Below are 24,632 nucleotides of genomic sequence, written 5' to 3'. Positions count from 1 at the left end.
TTGTGTCTTACCTTGATATCAGCCTTCTTGTTGAGGAGACTCTTGGCTGCGAAAGAGATTGAGAACACACTCAGAGGGTGTTCATCATACACACTCATTTACTAAAACACACCTCAAACATACACACGCATGAGTGTCGATACCTATCTTACGCCTAGCTAGCTAACAAACACATTGAACTCTGTCTGCAAACTCAACATACCCTCTAACACACACACGGAGCTCTCAAAAGCCAACACACTCAAACGCCAAACTGTAAACAGTGCCAACACACTCAAACTCATATACACACACAAACTACTGTAAACCCTTACAAACTAACACACACTAAAACATTCATAAACACTCCCACACAACACACACACACATGGGATTAGGGGTCAAAGGGCAGGGGAATATGGAATGGAGAAGCAGGTGTATCAATCTCAGAGGCAGGTGGGATGCACTCAGATTAAGATTAGGGGATTCCTCTCATATAGTATGAAGCGCCATGAAAATGATGATACACACATTCTTTACTAGCCTAGGCTTAATGTGCTCAGCCAGTTATACACTAGTGTGCCCCAGTAACCGGTTCGTACATAAAACATCCTCTATTCAGGCTGCAAAGGTATCGGTTTCCTCTTTAACTAGCTTTAATGGTGTACCACCAGCCAAAAAGCAGGTTAAATAGACGTACTGTCTTAATAAAACCATTTCCCACCACCTTGATGCCTGATGGTGTGCCCCACGGTCAGCCAGGGGTAAACAACAGACTGCTACAACCTGATTGCACACCGCGTTCAGCCAACACCCGGAAGTCATCTGAAAATCCGGAAATGGTGGCGGAAAATGGTGTTATATTAAGAGGGTATGCATATTTTCCCAGTGTTTTCCAGAGGCACGCCATTAAAGCTAGTTAAGGTGGAAACTGATGCCTTTACAGCCTGAATTGACAATGTTTTATGTACGAACCGGTCACAGGGGGGGACACAAGTGTATTACAGGCTGAGCACAATAAGCCTAGACGATAGTGGAGATCTTGCACCCACCATTACAGTAGAAATAGATCATATATATGTGCATGCACATAGATACTCATAAGAACTTGCATTTCTGTATGAATTAACACTTTCACTCTCACACACACAGATGAAATCATTTTCCCCCCTCATCAATCTGCACACAATACCTCATAATGACAAAGCAAAAAACTGATTTAGAAATTCAGACCCTTCACTCAGTACTTTATTTAAGCACCTTTGGCAGCCTCGAGTCTTCTTGGGTATGATGCTACAAGCTTGGCACACCTGTATTTGAGGAGTTTCTCGCATTCTTCTCTGCAGATCCTCTCAAACTCTCAGGATGAATGTTGTGGAATTATTGTAATCAAAAGGAGAGACCTTTTACATTTCTTCAAAACAAGTAAACGTTATTATTTCATTACTGCAGTAATGGAGCTTGTCAACAATCCGTTGAGAGATCAATGAGCGGATTTGAGCTATAGCATTTTATAGCAAAGTCCATCCTCCTGGATGTTCATGACAAACAACAGATGTATGGAATGAGTCACAAGGTTAAGATTCTTATGAAAGATACTAATAATTCACAGCAAACAGTATCTGCTGTAAAGACTGTTCTCATTGTGTAGAGACCAAGGTCTGGCAACCGACATCGTAAATCTTTTGTCAGTATTAAATCTCCCAGAGCTCACTTTCAGTTCACACAGACACAATAGAGTTATAAAAACCCTCTATTCAGAAGCCACTCCTGCGTTGTCTTGGCTGTGTGCCTAGGGTCGTTGTCATGTTGGAAGGTGAACCTTCGCCCCAGTCTGAGGTCCTGAGTGCTCTGGAGCAGGTTTTCATCAAGGATCTCTCTGTACTTTGCTCCATTAATCTTTCCCTTGATCCTGACTAGTCTCCCAGTACCTGCTGCTGAAAAACGAGTTTTAATGACTCCAACCTATGTAAACTTCCGACTTCAACTGTAAATAAGGTATTTTGGTTAGGATTTTTCATACATTTGCTAAAATGTCTAAAAACCAGTTTTTTGCTTTGTCACTATCAGGTATTATGTGTAGATTGATTGAACAAAAATCAATTTTAGAATAAGGCTGTAATGCAACAAAATGTAGAAAGGGGGCAGGAGTCGATGACATGGACTGATTGAAGTGGATTTAACAAGTGACATCAATAAGGGATCATAGCTTTTCACCTGGATTCACCTGGTCAGTCAATGTCATGGAAAGAGCAGGTGTTCCTAATGTTTAGAACACTCAGTGCCTGGAACTCTATTGGAGGGATGGGACACCATTCTTCCATGATAAATAAGTGTTCAATTGGATTGAGATCTGGTGACTGACTGATTGACTTTAACCCCCTATGCTCCTTTGACACCCTTCTTTCAAAGTAAATGAAATCTCTTCTTCTAAATAAGGTGGCCAAAATAATGGGCAACTGGGCATTTTTATACATGACCCTCAGCATGATAGGATGTGAAATGCTTAATTAGCTCAGGAACCACACGTGTGGAAGAACCTGTTTTCAATATCATTTGTATCCATAGTTTACTCAAGTGTTTTGATTAGTTTGGCAGTTACCTGCATTTATCACACACATCAAACAAGCCTCATACACCTCACACACTGAGGGAGGGAACGAAGGGCAGAAAAAAATACAGAAAACGACTCAAGGCACAGAAGACTAAAGCATGTTGGAGAGCGAGGGGGTGGGAGGGAGAGATGGATATGCCATGCATGCTGCCTTATTCGTTACAGGGGGAGGGGAGGATGAAGAGAGGGAAGGGGGAAGGAGGGATAAGAGGAAGAACACAAGAGCAAAAGGGAAGGATGAGGAAAGGAGTGTGAGGGAGAGGAGAGAAGGTGTACAAGTGGAGGAGGTATAGAAGCGAGTGATGGAGGGAGGAGAGAAAGAGGATACCTTGCTCCACTATCCCAGCGGCAGTTCCAGACACAGAAGTGATTGATGCTGGAGATGTAGACTGTCTACCAACTGACGCAGAGAGAGAGGGAGAGAAATAGAGAAAGACAGAGAACAAGTGAAAGCAAAGAACAGAAAAGGGGAAAGGAGCGAGGGAAGAGAAGACAGAAGTGTGTTAGTGTGAAGTGGACAGATTGAAGTCACGTCAGGTCCAAGGTAAGTCAAGCGTCTCAGAGTAAGTGCTGATCTAGGATCAGGTACCTCCCCTGTCCATTCATTATAATCTAAAAGGCTAAACTGATCTCAGATCTGCCCTCCTACTCTGAGATGCAAGTCTCCTTCCCATTTTACCTGGGTAAGCAGACAGTGTGAGTGCAGAGGAAGTAGGGATGTGACAAATGGAATATATTTCTTATAGAAATAGTTCAACCAAATTACACATTGGTTTCCTTACCCTGTAAACAGTCTATGTACAATGTATGACAGCAATCCATGCTTTGGTTTAGTATCCCCGGCTGGCCCTCCTCTCTTCAAGTCAGAGACTGTTCTCTCGTTTACTGCACGGGAAGCCGACGCACCAAGTCTGGAACCAACAGGACCTTGAACAGGTTCTGTCCCCAAGCCATAAGACTGCTAAATAGTTATTTAAAATAGTTAACTATCTGCATTGAACTTTTTTGCAAAAAACTCTGTGGAGGCCAGTCAAGTTCTTCCACACCGATCATCGACAAACAATTTTTGTCCTCGCTTTGTCCACGGGGGCATTGTCATGCTGAAACAGGAAAGGGCCTTGCCACAAAGTTGGAAGCATATCATTTTTTATTAAAATGTTTTATTTCACCTTTATTTACAAAGGGTATGTTTGGTCGACAAACACAACAACACAGCGTTACACATTAACAAACGTACCAATAACACAATAGAAACATCTATGTACAGTGTGTGCAAATGTAGAAGAGGTAAGGCAATAAATAGGCCATGGAGGCAAAATAATTACAATTCAACATTAACACTGGAGTGATAGATTAAATCTAGAATCAGCTTCCTATTTCACAACAAAGCCTCCTTCATTCATGCTGCCAAACATACCCTTTTGCACCCCAAGTAGAGATACTGGGGTGCAAAAGAGCAAGAGGATAAGTAACAATATGGGGATGAAGTAGTTGGGTGTGCTATTTACAGATGGACTATGTACAGCTGCAGCGATCGGTTAGCTGCTCAGATAGCTGATGCTTAAAGTTAGAGGGAGATATAAGTCTCCAGCTTCAGTGATTTTTGCATTTCGTTCCAGTCATTGGCAGCAGAGAACTGGAAGGAAAGGCGGTCGAAGGAAGTGTTGGCTTTGGGGATGACCAGTGAAATATACCTGCTGGAGCGCGTGCTACGGGTGGGTGTTGCTATGGTGACCAGTGAGCTGAGATAAGGCGGGGCTTTACCTAGCAAAGACTTATAAATGACCTGGAGCCAGTGGGTTTGGCGACGAATATGTAGTGAGGGCCAGCCAACGAGAGCATACAGGTCGCAGTGGTGGGTGGTATATGGGGCTTTGGTGAAAAAATGGATGGCACTGTGATAGACTACATCCAATTTGCTGAGTAGAGTGTTGGAGGCTATTTTGTAAATGACATCGCCGAAGTCAAGGATCGGTAGGATAGTCAGTTTTACGAGGGTATGGTTGGCAGCATGAATGAAGGAGGCTTTGTTGTGAAATAGGAAGCTGATTCTAGATTTAATTTTGGATTGGAGATGCTTAATGTGAGTCTGGAAGGAGAGTTTACAGTCTAACCAGACACCTAGCTATTTGTAGTTGTCCACATATTCTAAGTCAGAATTGTCCAGGGTAGTGATGCTAGTCGGGCGGGAGGGTTTGTTAGTATAGTGTCCAAAGAAGGGCCAGATGTATACAGAACTGCGGTAGTCAACTGTGAATGCTGTTATTGTTAAGTGGAAACATCTAGGAGCAACAACAGCTTGGCTGCAAAGTGGTAGGCCACACAATGTCATTGTACGCTATAGCAATTTCCCTTCACTGGAAATAAGGGACCTAGCCTGAACCATGAAAAACAGCCCCAGACAATTATTCCTCCTCCACCAACCTTTACAGTTTGGCAGGTAGCAAACACAGATTAATCCGTCAGACTGCCAGATGGTGAAGCATGGTGATCTTAGGCTTGTGTGCGGCTTCTTGGCCATTGAAACCCATTTCATGAAGCTCCCGACGAACAGTTATTGTGCTGACGTTGCTTCCAGAGTCAGTTTGGAACTCGGTAGTGAGTGTTACAACCGAGGACAGGCGATTTTGTCATGCTGCGTGCTTCAGCACTCGGTGGTCCCGCTCTGTGCGCTTGTGTGGTCTACCACTTTGTAGCCAAGATATTGTTGCTCCACTTAACAATAACAGCATTCACAGTTGACCGGGGCAGATCTAGCAGGGTAGAAATTTTATGAACTGACTTGTTGGAAAGGTGGCATCTTATGGCGGTCCACGTTGAACACCACTGAGCTCTTCAGTACGGGCCATTCTACGACCAATGTTTGTTTATCGAGATTGCATGGCTGTGTGCTCGATTTTATACACCTGTCAAAAACGGGGGTGGTTGAAATAGCCAGAATCCACTAATTTGAAGTCATTACCACTAACTTATAGCCATGTAGTCTACCTCAATTACCTCGTACCCTTGCACATCGAGTCTGTACTGGTACCCTTTGTATATAGTAGCCAAGTTATTGTTACTCATTGTGTATCTATTATTACTTTACTTTTAGAATATTTCTGTTTTCTTTCTCTCTGCATTGTTGGGAAGGGCCGGTAAAGTAAGCATTTCACTGGTAGTCCACACCACAAATTTGATTTGTTTCTAAATGCTAATGTTTTAGCATTTGTGGCACAAATCCCACTCAAGTCGACCTCCTGAGTGGTGCAGTGGTCGAAGGCGGTGCAGTGGTCTAAGGCACTGCATCACAGTGCTAGCTTTGCCACTAGAGATTCTGGGTTCGAGTCCAGGCTCTGTCGCAGCTTCCGGGTTAAGTAGGCATTGTGTCAAGAAGCAGTGTGGCTTGGTTGGGTTGTGCACGGCCCTCGACCTTTGCATCTCCCGAGTCCGTACGGGAGTTGCAGCGATGAGACAAGACTGTAACTACCAATTGGATACCACAAAAATTAGCATTTTTCGCACATATTCAAATAATCCATAAGTGACTTTGGTAAACTTCACAATTCATTTTTAGATACTTTTGGATTATTTGGACATGATGCGCGAAAAATGCTAATATCCGTCCCATGACTTGAATTGAATTTGTGCCACAATTGCTACAGTGTTAACATTTGGAAACAGTGCCTGGGGAAACTAAAACAAAACATGGATTGCTGTCATACCTTTTCCATAGACTGCTTACACGATAAGGAAACCAATATGTCATTTTGTAATTTGGGTGAACTCTCCCTTTAAAGTTTAAACGGCCATCGGTTTTCTGTTAAAGCGAAAAGAAAACTTCCCCAAATTCTACAATTGCTATTGCGCTCAATGACGTTCTATTTACGGCAGTCATGCAGTGGGCTTTAGTGTGAAGTTGTCTAATGTTTGTTGTTGGGGCCCCTCGCTGCTACCAGGATTTGTTTGGGTTTTACGGTTTGTCCCTTTCAGATGGTTAAGCATTGCACCTGTACTACCATACTGTACCTCAATTCCACCTCGCATTTCACCACCTTCTCATTTAACTTCTCAAAGTATTGCCATGCAGGACTTCGCTGCTGTCGTTTCTCTGCCTTTTTTCCAACTGTTAATGATGATGACGTAGTGGTAGATGGTCGACTCCAAAATAATAGATTCCTCGACTTCTTGCACATCGACTCCCGGTGTCGACTCCCATTTCTGAATGTCAAGATTTGATTCCGCTAGAAATCGACTCCTCGCCTGCTAAGATTCAGTATTTTTGGAACGGAGGAGACTGATTTAGTTGCTGTACTTCCAAGAACACAAACACTTGCATCGTGCAGAGCAGGCTAGCAAGGGACCGAGAAAGGGGAGGAGTGTATAGGCAGGTCCGGTATAGGCAGGTCGGCCACTAGGCAGACAGAGTCACGGACCTATCATCAATGAATAGGCTAAGATATTCTACACGCACCAGACCGAAGACTGAGCACAAACGTGTATCATTAGCAAAGAGAAAAAGCAGGCGAGCCAGCGTGAGGGAGAGAGAGGAGGGGGCAGACGGAAAGGACTGTGCACAGTTGTCTTGGTAATCTGTATCTCGCAATGTCTCTTCTTGCAATGTCTCGCAAATTCACTAAAGTAGCCTAAAGTTCACTTCTACCTCTGGTTCTATTTAAATTACACAACAGGCCTTCATAGCCTATCGTCTAGTTAGGTTATAACACGGCAAAGAATACGTTTTGTGATAACTGCACTGTGATATACATTTTTTTGTGGGCAAAGAAATAAACATTTTAAACTTCGTTTTAAAGTTCACACCCCTAAGTGGAAGAGAAACATGTAATGATCCATGCAAGTTACCCTTGTAGTCAAACTTAGTAAATTGGAGGTGAAACTCAATTTGTGATAATAAGAAAGCGAGAGAGAGAGAGTGTGTGTGTACGCTTGTGGAGCATGTGTATGTGACTGTAGCATGCATGCGTGTGCATGCGCAGTTTGACATTTATTGTCATGAATCTTTCCCTGGAGGCAGAACTGAGAGATTTCCGTGAGATGGGCCAGCTGAAAAGTAAAAAATAGGCTATATTGTAAAGATTCATGAAAATTAATATGATCTTTTTGGTCTTAATTTAAGGTTAGGCATTAGGGTTAGCAGTGTGGTTAAGGTTAGGTTTAGAATCTGATTTTGTTACTTTGTGGCTGTGCCAGCTAGTAACCACTCTGCAGAGCTTCCTCCAGTACATGAGTCATCCCAATAAATGCCAACCTGCTGTGCATGCGTGTAAGTGTTTATGAAGACACACACATTTACCGGAGAAATTCCTCGTCACCAGCATAGCAGTCAGGACTGCTCCCTATGGACAGCAAGAGAGAGAGAGAGATGGGAAGAGAGGGAGAAAAGCGAGAAATAGAGAAATAAAGAGATGGGGTGAGTGGTAGATTACTAGGTTAGTCTGAGAAGTGAGAAGGCTCACATGTGTAGTGAAGGCATTCCTGTGGATTATGAGATTATTAAAATAGAGCAGACCTTGAGTTTCCTTCTGGCGTTGAACTTCTTCAGGCACTCCACCGTCTCCTGTCTGTGCATCATGGACGCCACCGTGGAGCGTTGCTGGAGAAAGAGAGAGACAATGTCAAACAGAGAGGAAACAGAGAGGAAAAGTGTGTGTGTGTGTGTGTGTGTGTGTGTGTGTGTCTGTACTTACGGAGACCCATGGGTGTTTGAGGGCCTCCTGGGCAGTTATCCTCTTGGCAGGGTTAATAGTCAACATCTGGTTAATCAGGTTCTTGGCTTCTGGAGTCACAGAGTCCCACTCTGGAGATGGAAACTACACACACACACACAGACAGATTGATAGACAAAGGGGACACAGAGTGTGTGTGCTTGTGTGTGTGTGTGTGTGTGTGTGTGTGTGTGTGTGTGTGTGTGTGTGTGTGTGTGTGTGTGTGTGTGTATATCTCACGTCATAGGCTCCTGCTTTGATTTGCTGGTAGAGTTTGTGTTGGTCCTCATCCCAAAATGGAGGATACCCCACTAGCAGGATGTACAGGATCACACCTATACATAAACACCCACAAGGACACACATACACGGACACATGCACAGAGACACACATACGTTGATTGGTGAGGGTGGGGCAGGAGATATAGAAGAGGGAGGGATGAGACGGCGAGATAATAAAGTGATCTGCACTCACCACAGGCCCAGATGTCGACAGGTTTACCATAGGCCTCCTTCCTCAGTACCTCTGGAGATAGGTAGCCTGGGGTACCTGCAAAACCTACACACACAAAGACACAAACAGTCATCAAGCTGTATGACTTTACTCGTGTGCTGTGGATGATATGATATAAACACAGCAGACTAAACAGCAGACTAAACAATGCAGTGAGACTGATTCCACTGTATGTCTTTTATTTAGTCATTTTAAACTGAAATACATTTATTTAACTGAAATGGACAGCTGAACTGGGAAGTCCTAGTTTTTGACAGGTTATTTGTTATTTTTTTGTAAGCTTAGGCCTACTGTGTTCATTTTTGTATTCATTTGTTTTTACATTTTGTAGTTGCAATGTAAATCATGCTGTGTAACTGACTATGATGCAATAAAGAAAGTATTGAATTAGAATATATCCAATTTGATCTAACATGACTTATGACACAACAAACGAGGGGGTTCCAGGGGTTCCAACACCTGACATTCTATAATTCTCCTGTCATTCTGTTCTCTTGAGCAACCATCGATCAATAAGTCAGCAATCCCTCTGCCCAGATGTTCTTCCGCCGCTGTTGCCGTACCTGGACGAGAGCCTGGGCCGTCCTGTTGAAGACCACTTCCCGGTATAGGCGAGAAACGGTTCGCCACCGGACCCCTGCTCCACACTATCGGCTCGGGAAGAGGGTATGGCTCTTCACCCGTGACATGCCTCTCCGGGTGTAGTTTCCTAAACTTTCCCCCCACTTCATCGGCCCGTTCCCCATCTCTAGTGTCATTAGCCCCACTGCTGTTCGTCTCCGTATTAACCCTACTTTCCAGGATTGTGTCTAGGATTAAGCCCTTGTCTCACAGCCCTTTGTCTTCTGTTTCCAGGCCCACCCGTCCTCCCCGTGTCATCGATGGCCTTCCAGCGTCCACGGTGAGACACCTCCTGAGTGTTCAACCACAGGGCAGGGGTTTCCAGTACCTGGTTGACTGGGAGTGTTATGGCCCAGAGGAGAGGTGCTGGGTACACGCTAGAGACATCCTGGACCCAGGCCTCATTGCCGACTTTCACCGCCGGCACCCCGGTCAACCAGGTATGCACAGGTGTCACCCATCTTCCCCATTATCCCCTGTGTATTTATACCTGTGTTCTCTGTTTGTCTGTTGACAGTTTGTCAAGTCAACCAGTGTTTTTGTTCTCAGCTCCTGCTTTTCCCAGGCTCTCTTTTTCTCGCCCTCCTGGTTTTGACCCTTGCCTGTTCTAACTCTGAGCCCGCCTGCCTGACCCCTCTGCCTGCCCCTGACCCTGCCTGCCGACCTGTACCTTGCCCCACCTCTGGATTATTGACCTCTGCCTACCCTGACCCTCACTGCCGTCTGGTACCGTTGACCCACTGGTTTACTGACCCCTGCCTGCCTTGACAGGTCTATTGCCCCTGTTGGATTATTATACCATTGTTAATTCAATGTGTCTGCATCTGGGTCTTACTTTCATATCTGATAAGGAGGCTCATGCTTCTCATTCCCTTCCATAGACTTACACAGCAACTGGCAACTTCCAGAGGTCGTCCTCCAACCTATCAGAGCTCTTTCAGCATGAACTGACATGTTGTCCTCCCAATCAAAGGATCAGAGAATTAATCGAATACATAACCTACAGCCAGCTAGCTAGCACTACAGTGCATAAAATGTGGTGAATAGTTGACTCAAAGAAAGACAATAGTTGAACAGTTTTGAACAAATTAATTTACTTAAAAATGAAGCGAGAGAGATAGAGCTAGCTATATTTCGTAGACTTTTTTTTCACTTTCACTTAGCTAGCGAATGCAGCTAGCTAATTTATCCTACTAAAAAACCCAGCTCAAACTGAGAGGGATACTATGTTAGCTAGCTGGCTATGGCTATCCAACACTGGAAGTCTTCCAAGTAAAGGTAGGCTTTTGGTTTTATTAATTTATTGCCACCGGGGCCTGCTGGTGTAACTGCTTGCTGACGGTACACTGTACTGCATGATTGCAGTGGGTTTACTAACACATTAGTTGTAATAGCTATGTTGACTATGACGTTCGCTAATATGGTGACAACGATGTAGGCTGTGTGTAGCGTTTATTATATGAAATTTTGGTTTGGAAATGTTTTTTTCACCTGGTCACAGACAGCTAATTTGTTGTGCACTGAAGGCCACAAGTGAAGGGAAAGGTGAGAGGAGGAGATTGCGTAAATTCAAGAAGGAATTATGAGATCATGCTGTTTGTATGTGGCTGCTATGAAAGTGAACTGTGTTTGCGTGTGATCAGGGGTGTATTAATTCCGCCAATTCTGTTGAAAACGTTTCTTAAATGGAATCAAAATGGAAACAAAACAGGGATAAAAATACCTGAAATTTTCCAATAGAAGCTCTCGTTTGCAAATGCTGGACTAATGATTACACCCTAGATCAGCTAGATGCAGGCAAGAGTGTGCAAAGCAGTATTGAATGTGTCACTGTCACCTTGATTACTCTCATTTTTCTCTCGACCTGTGTACCTACATTGTAAAATGTTATTCATAGGCTATGTGTATAGGGGAAATTTGAGTATGATGTAGTAACCTAAACCTATCATCTTAAATGGCACCAACCACAACTTCTCCATCCGGGTCGTTTATAATCCTTTGTTCACTCGAATATGGTTATGTCAAATATGTTAATTAACCCAGACGATGATGAGCGTGACCTGAACATGGTCAACTTTATAACCATCCATGGAAGCCCTATGAGGATCATGTGGTCTCAGCATGACCAATCCTAGAGAAAGGATTTGTTAAGAATCTGGACAAGACATTCTGCAACAAAGGTCTTCTTTGACTTCGGAAACATTGTCTCCAGGAAGCTGGTTCCTGAGGAGACAATCTAAAGGCAACGCTGAGGCTTCTGAAAGGCTTCTGAAAGAGCCATAACAAAATGAAACGGAATGCTTCTAGAAGAAAAAAAATGTTTTCATTTCATTTCTTCAAATCTCTTCAGAAGCGAAAGGCTGGAACCAGCTCCAGTGCCAGGGGCCAAAGACTCCACCAATGTCTACATTAATCATTTTGGTCAGGATGTCAAGTTGAGACAGCTCTTTGGCTATGGTCAAATCACATTGTATTGGTTGCATAGACATATTTGGTGAGTGTTTGCCAGATGTGTCATATATGTGGTGCAATGCCACTTCTAGATGTGAGTTAAAACTTAGTGTCTGTGATTCCAGTGTCTAATTGGAGTGTATCTGACCACCTCAAGCTGTGGATCAGATGAATGGCAAGGAGCTGAACGGGAAGCGACTGTGTGGGTAGTGCCCAGACGAAAGCAGACCGTCAGGCAGAGCTGAAACAGCCCAGACATCAAGGAGTGAACCTTTATTTAAAATATCTGGAAGGTAACCCTGACGATGATAAGCTACACAAGGAGTTCTCTCATTTCGGGACTATCACCAGTACCAAGGTGATGAGGACAGAGGGCCGACCAAAGCGAGGGCTTTAGCTTTGTGGGCCTCTCCTTCCCCCGAGGAGGCCACCAAGGCTGTGGCGGAGATGAAAGGCCGCATTGTGCCTACTAAGCCACTGTATGTGGCCCCAACCCAGAACAGGGCACAGCGCTGAGACCAACCCTAACCCAATGATCATCTTCTACCAGCCTGCTGCTCCAACTGGGTACTGTGTCTGCCCATCAGGTAAATCCAAATGATTTGATTTCATTGCTGTGAAATTGAAACTTGAGTAATGTGAATTACAGGAAAAATCCACTCAAAACCTACACTGAGTGTACAAAACATTAAGAACACCTTGCTAATATTGAGTTCCCCCCTCTTTTCCTATAAGTACAGCGTACATTCCTCAGGGCATGGACTCTACAAGGTGTCGAAAGCATTCTCATGATTGAAGTGGATTTAACAAGTGACATCAATATGGGATCATAGCTTTCACCTGGATTCACCTGATCAGTCTATGTCATGGAAAGAGTCAATCATAATGTTTGTACTCAGTGTATATTTTGGTATTTTTACCAAATTAGTCCACTGTTAATACAATCCCAAAATGTTTCGCACGTCAGCAGTCAAGAGTTTAAGATATTGGACTTTCAAGAAGAAAAGCGTCACTTGCCACATCGTCATGTGATGCATTTTGCGTCATGAGATGCATTTTGCGTCATGATGATGCATTTTGCGTCATGATGATGCATTTTGCGTCATGTGATGCATTTTGCATCATGAGATGCATTTTGCATCATGAGATGCATTTTGCATCATGGGATGCATTTTGTGTCATGATGATGTGAAACTCCAATATTTTGAAAACTTGACTGCTGACATTTGGAACTGTATTTAACAGTGGACTAATGAAAATATATATATATATATATATATATATAGTTGAGTGTAACAACTTTCACCGAAGCAAAACAATGCATTTACAGTGCCTTCGGAAAGTAAACAGACCACTATACTTTTTCCACATTCTTACGTTACAGCCTCCTTCTAAAACAGATTACATGTAGTTGTTCTTCTCATCCATCTACACACACTACTCAATAATGACAAAGCAAAAACAGCTTTTCTAGAATGTTTTGCAAATATATAAAAAATAGACATTTTCAGGTCTTGGCTGTGTGCTGAAGGACGATGCTGCCACCACCATGCTTCACCGTAGGGATTGAGCCAGGTTTCTTCCAGACGTAACTAGACATTTTCAGGTCTTGGCTGTGTGCTGAAGGACGATGCTGCCACCACCATGCTTCACCGTAGGGATTGAGCCAGGTTTCCTCCAGACGTAACTAGACATTTTCAGGTCTTGGCTGTGTGCTGAAGGACGATGCTGCCACCACCATGCTTCACCGTAGGGATTGAGCCAGGTTTCCTCCAGACGTAACTAGACATTTTCAGGTCTTGGCTGTGTGCTGAAGGTCGTTGTCCTGTTGGAAAGTGTGATATCCTCACAGCACGATGCTGCCACCACCATGCTTCACCGTAGGGATTGAGCCAGGTTTCCTCCAGACGTAACGCTTGGCATTCAGGACATAGAGTTCAATCTTGGTTTCATCAGACCAGAAAATCTTGTTGGTCATTATGGGGTATTATGTGTAGATTGATGAGGGGGAAAATTATTTTATACATTTTAGAATAAGGCTGTAACATAACAAAATGTGGAAAAAGTGAAGGGGTCTGAATACTTTCTGAATGCACTGTTTACCTTGAAGGTTGATTAATAAAAAATATATAATTGAGGTTTAAAAATGTGAATATGAAAAAATATTCTTACTAGAGAATAGCTAGTCTCTGGGCCACACAAACACGTGTTAAAACATGAATACAGTGTGTGTGTGTGTGTGTGTGTGTGGACGTACCGAACCATGCCTGTTGGTCTCCCTGCACCTCGATGGCCAGTCCAAAGTCAGCCAACTTCACTGCAGCGTTCTTACACTTACTGGCCAGCAGCAAGTTCTCTGGCTACACAGGGGACAGACGGGACATGAAGGCAGACACTTTCACAGGGTGCACAGAGATCCTATTAAATATGTTTAAAATGTTATTATATGGAGCTAGGCCTAAAATCATGTAGTAGTAATGCACTTGCACATACACGAACATGCATGTACACATACACTACCGGTCAAAGGTTTTAGAACACCTAATGTAGTCATTCAAGGGTTTTTCTTTATTTATACTATTTCCTACATTGTAGAATAATACCGAAGACATCAAAACTTTGAAATAACACATATGCTACATTGAATCATGTAGTAACCAAAAAAGTGTTAAACAAATTATATTTGAGAATCTTCAAATAGCCACCCCTTGGCTTGATGACAGCTTTGCACACTCTTGGCATTCTCTCAACCAGCTTCATCTGGAATGCTTTTCCAACACTCCTGAAGGAGTTCCCACATATCCTGAGCACTTGTTGGCTGATTTTCCTTCACTCTGCGGTCCAACTCATACCAAACCATCTCAATTTGGTTGAGGTCGGGGGATTGTGGAGGCCAGGTCATCTGATGCAGCACTTCATCACTCTCCTTCTTGGTAAAATAGCCCGTACACAGCCTGGAGGTGTGTTGGATCATTGTCCTATTGAAAAACCAATGATAGTCCCACTAAGCACAAACCAGATGGGATGGTGTATCGCTGCAGAATGCTGCGGGAGCCATGCTTGTTAAGTGTGCCTTGAATTCTAATTAAATCACAGACAGTGTCACCAGCAAAGCACTCCCACACCATAATACCTCCTCCTCCATGCTTTATGGTGGTAAATACACATGCAGAGATCATCCGTTCACCTACTCTGCGTCTCACAAAGACACAGAGGTTTGAACCAAAAATCTTGAATTTGGACTCTAATGAACTTATCCTCTGCAGCAGAGGTAACTCTGGGTCTTCCTTTCCTGTGGCCGTCCTCATGAAAGCCAGTTTCATCATAGTGCTTGATGGTTTGTGCGACTGCACTTGAAGAAACTTCCAAAGTTCATGAAATGTTCCATATAGATTGACCTTCAGGTCTTAAAGTAATGATGGACTGTCATTTCTCCTTACTTATTTGAGCTGTTCCTGCCATAATATGGACTTGGTATTTTACCCAATAGTGTTGTCTTCTGTATACCACCCCTACCTTGTCACAACACAACTGATTGGCTCAAACGCATTAAGATGGAAAGAAATTCCACAAATGAACTTTTAAGAAGACACACCTGTTAATTGAAATGCATTCCAGGTGACTACTTCATGATGCTGGTTGAGAGAATGCCAAGTGTGTGCAAAGCTGTCATCAAGGCAGAGGGTGGTTATTTGAAGAATCTCGATTTTGTTTATCACTTTTTTGGTTACTACATGATTCCATATGTGTTATTTCATCGTTTTGATGTATTCACTATTATTCTACAATGTAGAAAATAGTAAAAATGAAGAAAAACCATTGAATGAGTAGGTGTTCTAAAACTTTGACTGGTAGTGTACACACAGAGACACACACACACACACACAAGCATCCACATATGCACACACACACACACTACCATTCAAACGTTTGGGGTCACTTAGAAATGTCCTTGTTTTTTAAAGAAAAGCATTTTTTTGTCAATTAAAATAACATCAAATTGATCAGAAATACAGTGTAGACATTGTTAATGTTGTAAATGACTGCAAATGACTATACTACTCCCTTCACATAACAGCGAAAACTGTCTAACCAGAATAGAAAGAGTGGGAGGCTTCGGTGCATAACTGAGCAAGAGAACAAGTACATTGGAGTGTCTAGTTTGAGAAACAGACGCCTCACAAGTCCTCAACTGGCAGCTTCATTAAATAGTACCCGCAAAACACCAGTCTCAACATCCACAGTGAAGAGGCGACTCCGGGATGCTGGCCAACACATACCAGCCAGGTCGTTCAAGATCCACTGCGAGATTAGCAGCCAGGTCACCGTCCATCCATGTCTGAGGATGTCGGGAGATGATGTGGAAGCCGGACAAGTAGGTTTTGGTTTTGCTAGGGCGTTGTAAATGGCAGATGGGTGTAAATCTAACCTTAACCCTAGCCTTAACCCAAAAACATAACCTAACTTTAACCCTAGCTCTTCACATAATTCTAACCTTAACCCTAAACCCCCTAGAAATAGCATTTTGGCCCTGTGGGGACTAACAAAATGTCCCCAGTTGGTCACATTTTTGTTCGTTTACTATTCTTGTGGGGAATGCTGGTACCCACAACAAGTCCACACACACACACACACACACACACATACACACACACACACACACAGTGGGACTGCTGTATAATGCCAGCATGACAGCAGAGCTATCTCAGAGTATTCAGGTAGAGAGCAGTTTTATTAAACTGATGCCGTTTTTATTGTGTCAGGAGCATGACAGGTTTGTAGAAAATCGATCCTAACCTATTCTTATGCCTTGACAATTACACACACATCTATGTCTTACTATACTTTAATTGATTCCCATTCAAAATCCTATTCTCCCTAACCCTAGTCCAAACCCTTGTCCTACTCCAAACCCTAATTCTAACTAACTCTAACCCAAATGCCTAAAGTAGCTGTTTTAGAAGTGAGGGCCGGCAAAATGTCCTCACTTCACTGAATTTTAGTTGGCTTACTATTCTTGTGAGGACACACACACACAATCTCTTTTTGTCCAGCTGACACCAAGATACACAATTACAGTTTTTTTTCTTTTGCGCTTTGGTGCAATGTTCACAACTCTTGTACAAACCTCAAAACTCTAAGCACATTTTCAAATGACTAAGTACAACACACAAATTACTAAAAATGCATTGGCCAATACAGGACTGTAATACAGTGGGGCAAAAAAGTATTTAGTCAGCCACCAATTGTGCAAGTTCTCCCACTTAAAAAGATGAAAGAGGCCTGTAATTTTCATCATAGGTACACTTCAACTACGACAGACAAAATGAGGAAAAAAAATCCAGAAAATCACATTGTAGGATTTTTAATGTATTTATTTGAAAATTATGGTGGAAAATAAGTATTTGGTCAATAAAAAAGTTGTATCCTTTGTTGGCAATGACAGAGGTCAAACGTTTTCTGTAAGTCTTCACAAGGTTTTCACACACTGTTGGTGGTATTTTGGCCCATTCCTCCATGCAGATCTCCTCTAGAGCAGTGATGTTTTGGGGCTGTTGCTGGGCAACACAGACTTTCAACTCCCTCCAAAGATTTTCTATGGGGTTGAGATCTGGAGACTGGCTAGGCCACTCCAGGACCTTGAAATGTTTCTTACGAAGCCACTTCTTCGTTGCCCGGGCGGTGTGTTTGGGATCATTTTCATGCTGAAAGACCCAGCCACGTTTCATCTTCAATGCCCTTGCTGATGAAGGTTTTCACTCAAAATCTCACGATACATGGCCCCATTCATTCTTTCCTTTACACGGATCAGTCGTCCTGGTCCCTTTGCAGAAAAACAGCCCCAAAGCATGATGTTTCCACCCCCATGCTTCACAGTAGGTATGGTGTTCTTTGGATGCAACTCAGCATTCTTTGTCCTCCAAACACGACGAGTTGAGTTTTTACCAAAAAGTTATATTTTGGTTTCATCTGACCATATGACATTCTCCCAATCTTCTTCTGGATCATCCAAATGCTCTCTAGCAAACTTCAGACGGGCCTGGGCATGTACTGGCTTAAGCAGGGGGACACGTCTGGCACTGCAGGATTTGAGTCCCTGGCGGTGTAGTGTGTTACTGATGGTAGGCTTTGTTACTTTGGTTCCAGCTCTCTGCAGGTCATTCACTAGCTCCCCCCGTGTGGTTCTGGGATTTTTGCTCACCGTTCTTGTGATCATTTTGACCCCATGGGGTGAGATCTTGCGTGGAGCCCCAGATCGAGGGAGATTATCAGTGGTCTTGTATGTCTTCCATTTCCTAATAATTGCTCCCACAGTTGATTTCTTCAAACCAAGCTGCTTACCTATTGCAGATTCAGTCTTCCCAGCCTGGTGCAGGTCTACAATTTTGTTTCTGGTGTCCTTTGACAGCTCTTTGGTCTTAGCCAATGTTGAAGTTGTGGACAGGTGTCTTTTATACTGATAACAAGTTCAAACAGGTGCCATTAATACAGGTAACGAGTGGAGGACAGAGGAGCCTCTTAAAGAAGAAGTTACAGGTCTGTGAGAGCCAGAAATATTGTGATTTTCTGGATTTTTTTTCTTCTAATTTTTTCTGTCATGGTTGACGTGTACCTATGATGAAAATTACAGGCCTCATCTTTTTAAGTGGGAGAACTTACACAATTGGTGGCTGACTAAATACGTTTTTTGCCCCACTGTATATGCCATTTATTTAGCAGAACCTTTTATCCAACGTGATAACAGTCCACACATTTTGATATGTGAACTGAGTCACTTACAGGACCATTACAATACGTAAGTACAATGCAATGCTGTAAAATACAGTACAGAATTACAATACAGGTGGAAGATGTATGATTGCCATCCCCATGACCGTACCATCCTCCTTCAGGCCATGGATGTCTTGGCAATGTGTTTAGGGTCGTTGTCCTGTTGGAAAGTTAACCTTCACCCCAGTCTGAGGTCCTGAGCACTCTGGAACAGGTTTTCATCAAGGATATCTCTGTACTCCATTCATCTTTCCCTCGATCCTGACTAGTCTCCCAGTCATAAAAGCCTGATTGGTGGAGTGCTGCAGACATGGTTGTCCTTCTGGAAGGTTCTCCACAGAGGAACTCTGTCAAAGTGACCATCAGGTTTTTGGTCACCTCTCTGACCAAGGCTGGTCTCCCTCGATTGCTCAGTTTGGCTGAGAGGCCAGAAAAGCCTTGGTGGTTCCAAACTTCTTCCATTTAAGAATTATGGAGGATTATGAAGAATTCTTGAGGACCTTCAAATCTGTAGACATTTTTTGGTACCTTTCCCCAGATCTGTGCCCTGACACAATCCTGTCTTGGAGCACTACGGACAATACCTTCGACCTCATGGCTTGGTTTTGCTCTGACATTCACTGTCAACTGTGGGACCTTATATAGACAGGTGTGTGCCTTTTCAAATCATGTCCAATCAATTGAATTTACCACAGGACTCCAATCAAGTTGTAGAAACATCTCAAGGATGATCAATGGAAACAGAATGCACCTGAGCTATATTTCGAATCTCATACCAAAGGGTCTGAATATTTATGTAAATAAGGTAGTTAAATTGTTTTATAAACGTGCAAAAATTTCAACAACAAAAATCAGTTTTTGCTTTGTCAGGGGGATACCTAGTCAGTTGTACAACTGAAATGTGTCTTCCGCATTTAACCCAACCCCTCTGAAACAGAGTGGTGTGGGGGGCTGCCTTATTCGATATCCACGTCTTCAGCGCCCGGGGAACAGTGGGTTAACTACCTTGCTCAAGGCCAGAACGAAAGATTTTTACCTTGTCAGCTTGGGGGTTCGTTTCAGCAACCTTTTGGTTACTGGCCCAAAGCTCTAACCACTAGGCTACCTGCCACCCTAGAATAAGGCTGCAATGTAACAAAATGTGGAATAAGTCAAGGGTTCGAATATTTTCCGAATGCACTGTATGCCAGGCTTGGATTGATGGTATTTACTGCGATTTCGATGGGAACCTATGGCCAAATGCTCAAGATAGGCTTGATGCAAACTAGTGGCTGCTAAACGTTTCTATTTTTTTCTATAATTTGATTACATTGTGAACGATGTCTTCAATGATCACACCTTTATTATCACATAGGATAGACATTATGGAAATTAGATGTTTAATCAATAATCAATGATCACACCTTTATTATCACATAGGATAGACATTATGGAGATTAGATGTTTAATCAATAATCAATTATCACACCTTTATTATCACATAGGATAGACATTATGGAAATGAGATGTTTAATCAATAATCAATGATCAATCCTTTATTATCACATAGGATAGACATTATGGAAATTAGATGTTTAATCAATAATCAATGATCACACCTTTATTATCACATAGGATAGAAATTATGGAAATTAGATGTTTAATCAATAATCAATGATCAATCCTTTATTATCACATAGGATAGACATTATGGAAATGAGATGTTTAATCAATAATCAATGATCGCACCTTTATTATCACATAGGATAGAAATTATGGAAATTAGATGTTTAATCAATTTTAATGAGTAGTGCAAATGTATTGCCGAATGTGAGAACAGTGTAATTTACTGTACTGTAGAATACTACATTCAAAGGGCATTTTTGAAAAATGTATCTTACATGTTTTGCTATTGGATTAACTGGTTGTTAAAATAACTAAATTGAGAAGATATCATTATGTTGTGTTTTGGTGATTACATTCCACAGTAAACTTGTTATTTTGGATCAATGGTTGTGTGGTGAAGGATGTCAACAAACAAAATGAATGCACAATGAAAGGTGCTGAATGTAAGGCTGGCTGCGTCACTAGTGTTACCAGTGGCTGCGTCACTAGTGTTACCAGTGGCTGCGTCACTAGTGTTACCAGTGGCTGCGTCACTAGTGTTACCAGTGGCTGCGTCACTAGTGTTACCAGTGGCTGCGTCACTAGTGTTACCAGTGGCTGCGTCACTAGTGTTACCAGTGGCTGCGTCACTAGTGTTACCAGTGGCTGCGTCACTAGTGTTACCAGTGGCTGCGTCACTAGTGTTACCAGTGGCTGCGTCACTAGTGTTACCAGTGGCTGCGTCACTAGTGTTACCAGTGGCTGCGTCACTAGTGTTACCAGTGGCTGCGTTACTAGTGTTACCAGTGGCTGCGTTACTAGTGTTACCAGCGGCTGCGTCACTAGTGTTACCAGCGGCTGCGTTACTAGTGTTACCAGTGGCTGCTTCACTAATGTTACCAGTGGCTGCGTCACTAGTGTTCAACATACAGTTGAAGTTGGAAGTTTACATACACCTTAGCCAAATACATTTAAACTCAGTTTCACAATTCTTGACATTTAATCCTAGTAAAAATTCCCTGTCTTAGGCCAGTTAGGATCACCACTTTATTTTAATAATAATAAATTGTTTAACTTGGGTCAAACATTTCAGGTAGCCTTCCACATGCTTCCCACAATAAGTTGGGTGAATTTTGGCCCATTCCTCCTGACAGAGCTGGTGTAACTGAGTCAGGTTTGTAGGCCTCCTTGCTCGCACACGCTTTTTCAGTTCTCCCCACAAATGTTCTATAGGATTGAGGCCAGGGTTTTCTGATGGCCACTCCAGTACCTTGACTTTGTTGTCCTTTAGCCATTTTGCCACAACTTTGGAAGTATGCTTGGGGTCATTGTCCATTTGGATGACCCATTTGCAACCAAGCTTTAACTTCATGACTGATGTCTTGAGATGTTGTTTCAGCATACAGATGAAATCAGAAGTTTACATACACTTAGGTTGGAGTCATTAAAACGCATTTTTCAACCACTCCACAAATGTCTTGTGAACAAACTATAGTGATGACCATCGTTATGTTTGGAGGAAAAAGGGGGAGGCTTGCAAGCCGAAGAACACCATCCCAACCGTGAAGCACGGGGTGGCAGCATCATGTTCTGGGGGTGCTTCGCTGCAGGAGGGACTGGTGCAATTCACAAAATAGATGGCATCATGAGGTAGGAAAATTAGCCTCCCCCTTTTTCACCAAACATAATGATGGTCATTATGGCCAAACAGTTCTGTTTTTGTTTTATCAGACCAGAGGATATTTCTCCAAAAAGTATGATCTTTGTAGTCTGGCTTTTTATGGCGGTTTTGGAGCAGTGGCCTCTTCCTTGCTGAGCGGCCTTTCAGGTTATGTCGATATAGGACTCGTTTTACTGTGGATATAGACACTTTGTACCTGTGTCCTCCAGCATCTTCACAAGGTCCTTTGCTGTTGTTCTGGGATTGATTTGCACTTTTCGACACCAAAGTACGTTAATTTCTAGGAGGCGTCTCCTTCCTGAGCGGTATGATGGCTGCGTGGTCCCATGGTGTTTATACTTGCGTACTATTGTTTGTATAATTGATCGTGGTACCTTCAGGCATTTGGAGATTGCTCCCAAGGATGAATCAGACTTGTGGGGCCTTGGCTGATTTCTTTAGATTTTCCCATGATGTCAAGCAAAGAGGCACTGGGTTTGAAGGTAGGCCTTGAAATACATCCACAAGTACACCTCTAATTGACTCAAACGATGTCAATTAGCTTATCAGAAGCTTCTAAAGCCATGACATAATTTTCTGGAATTTTCCAAGCTGTTTAAAGGCACAGTCAACTTAGTGTATGTAAACTTCTGACCCACTGGTATTATGATACAGTTAAATAATCTGTCTGTAAACAATTGTTGGAAAAATGACTTGTCATGCACAAAGTAGATGTCCTAACCAACTTGACAAAACTATAGCACAAGACATTTGTGGAGTGGTTGAAAAATGAGTTTTAAATGACTCCAACCTAAGTGTATGTAAACTTCCGACTTCAACTGTATTGTGAAAATAGTGCCAAAGTGATTCAAATAATCTGTAACTCACCTTGAGGTCTCTGTGTACCACACCCGACTGGTGACAGTGTAGCACGGCCTCCAGGATCTGCTGGATGCAGTGACTGTATAACAACACCAGGGGGAGTCGGTTAGTCTCTGCCAGTGTGCTGCATCTGATCTGTGTTCTGTGTGGTGTATTGCAGTGCTTTTAAATTGTGCAAGACAAATTATGTTCTATTCTATTTAAGTCCCAAAAGTTTAAACTCCAAGCTAAAATCAAGCACTCCTCAACTTTCAAGTATTTGAAGGTATTTGATACACACACACTTAAAGAGTGCATGAAAAAGTGCATGAACATGTCAATACACCCACGGCTCAAGTCCTGTGTCTTTCTGTCGTGAATGACATTCTGTGTTATCACTGGACTACAAAGGAGCGGATGCTCTTGAATATCAGCATACCTAAAACACTCCACATTGACTTGAACAGTGGAACCTGCCACAGTGTGAACACCTGCCAGCGAGATGTTGAAGAGGAACTGCACTATACGAGTCAGGCAGCGTAGGAGTGTGCCTGCATGCCTGAGTGCGTCCGTGTGTGGGTGTTTATGTATAGGTGTGATCCTGTACATCCTGCTAGTGGGGTATCCTCCATTTTGGGATGGAGCCTATGACGTGAGTTACACACACAGACGAACTCACATGCAAGTGCACACTCACAAGCACACAAACACTGTCTCCTCTGTCTATTAATCTGTTTGACAAAAAGGAGGGTGTGTGTGTGTTTAGGAGAGGCTATGTCAAACTTGGTGACTTTCTCAGGCTTATTTTTTAAAAATGTGTCAAACACAAAATAGAAAATATACTTCACCCAATTATAACAATTACAATTAAAATGTTAATTTCACTCCCAGTTTCTTTGACTGAGAAATACTTTCCCTCTAACTCTCTTTATCTCTGACTCTCACTTTCTTTTGTTGCCACAAGCAAATACAACCAGTCTTGGATGGGCAGACAGACGGACAGAGAACACATGCAATGCGGGCAAAAATCTGAACACACACACACTCAGGGCAATGTAGCAACTTTCACACACACCATGAAATATGTATGTGCACTTCCAATCTTTTCTCAATTTCCTCTACCCCTCATACAGTACTCCCTCTATCCTTGCTATTTCCTCTACCCCTCATACAGTACTCCCTCTATCCTTGCTATTTCCTCTACCCCTCATACAGTACTCCCTCTATCCTTGCTATTTCCTCTACCCCTCATACAGTACTCCCTCTATCCTTGCTATTTCCTCTACCCCTCATACAGTACTCCCTCTATCCTCTACCCCTCATACAGTACTCCCTCTATCCTTGCTATTTCCTCTACACCTCATACAGTACTCCATCTATCCTTGCTATTTCCTCTACCCCTCATACAGTACTCCCTCTATCCTTGCTATTTCCTCTACCCCTCATACAGTACCCCCTTTATCCTTGCTATTTCCTCTACCCCTCATACAGTACTCCCTCTATCCTTGCTATTTCCTCTACCCCTCATATAGTACTCCCTCTATCCTTGCTATTTCCTCTACCCCTCATACAGTACTCCCTCTATCCTTGCCATTTCCTCTACCCCTCATACAGTACTCCCTCTATCCTTGCTATTTCCTCTACCCCTCATACAGTACTCCCTCTATCCTTGCTATTTCCTCTACCCCTCATACAGTACTCCCTTTATCCTTGCTATTTCCTCTACCCCTCATACAGTACTCCCGCTATCCTCTACCCCTCATACAGTACTCCCTCTATCCTTGCTATTTCCTCTACCCCTCATACAGTACTCCCTCTATCCTTGCTATTTCCTCTACCCCTCATACAGTACTCCCTCTATCCTTGCTATTTC

At 42.8% G+C, this 24,632-nt stretch overlaps 1 protein-coding gene across 17 annotated transcripts in view; it reads right to left on the bottom strand.

Annotated features, from left to right (window-relative positions):
• Positions 1-24,632, bottom strand: part of LOC109873539 (calcium/calmodulin-dependent protein kinase type II subunit beta) — a 95,612-nt gene that overhangs the window by 42,877 nt on the left and 28,103 nt on the right. For 6 of the 17 annotated variants that reach the window (XM_031809159.1, XM_031809153.1, XM_031809158.1 and 3 more), the window contains exons 6-14: positions 22,787-22,859; positions 14,141-14,243; positions 8,773-8,856; positions 8,539-8,633; positions 8,281-8,403; positions 8,103-8,186; positions 7,881-7,929; positions 2,922-2,993; positions 12-46 (exon numbers count right to left, since the gene is read on the bottom strand). In XM_031809159.1, the coding sequence (XP_031665019.1) occupies positions 12-46; positions 2,922-2,993; positions 7,881-7,929; positions 8,103-8,186; positions 8,281-8,403; positions 8,539-8,633; positions 8,773-8,856; positions 14,141-14,243; positions 22,787-22,859 (718 nt within the window). The remainder of the gene's footprint in view (positions 1-11; positions 47-2,921; positions 2,994-7,880; positions 7,930-8,102; positions 8,187-8,280; positions 8,404-8,538; positions 8,634-8,772; positions 8,857-14,140; positions 14,244-22,786; positions 22,860-24,632) is intronic. The other 11 variants (XM_031809154.1, XM_031809163.1, XM_031809165.1 and 8 more) reach the window with 3 other exon arrangements.

The sequence above is a fragment of the Oncorhynchus kisutch genome, linkage group LG29 (genome assembly GCF_002021735.2).
Source record: "Oncorhynchus kisutch isolate 150728-3 linkage group LG29, Okis_V2, whole genome shotgun sequence".
NCBI lineage: Eukaryota > Metazoa > Chordata > Actinopteri > Salmoniformes > Salmonidae > Oncorhynchus > Oncorhynchus kisutch.
This window is presented reverse-complemented; position numbering and strand designations above follow the sequence as displayed.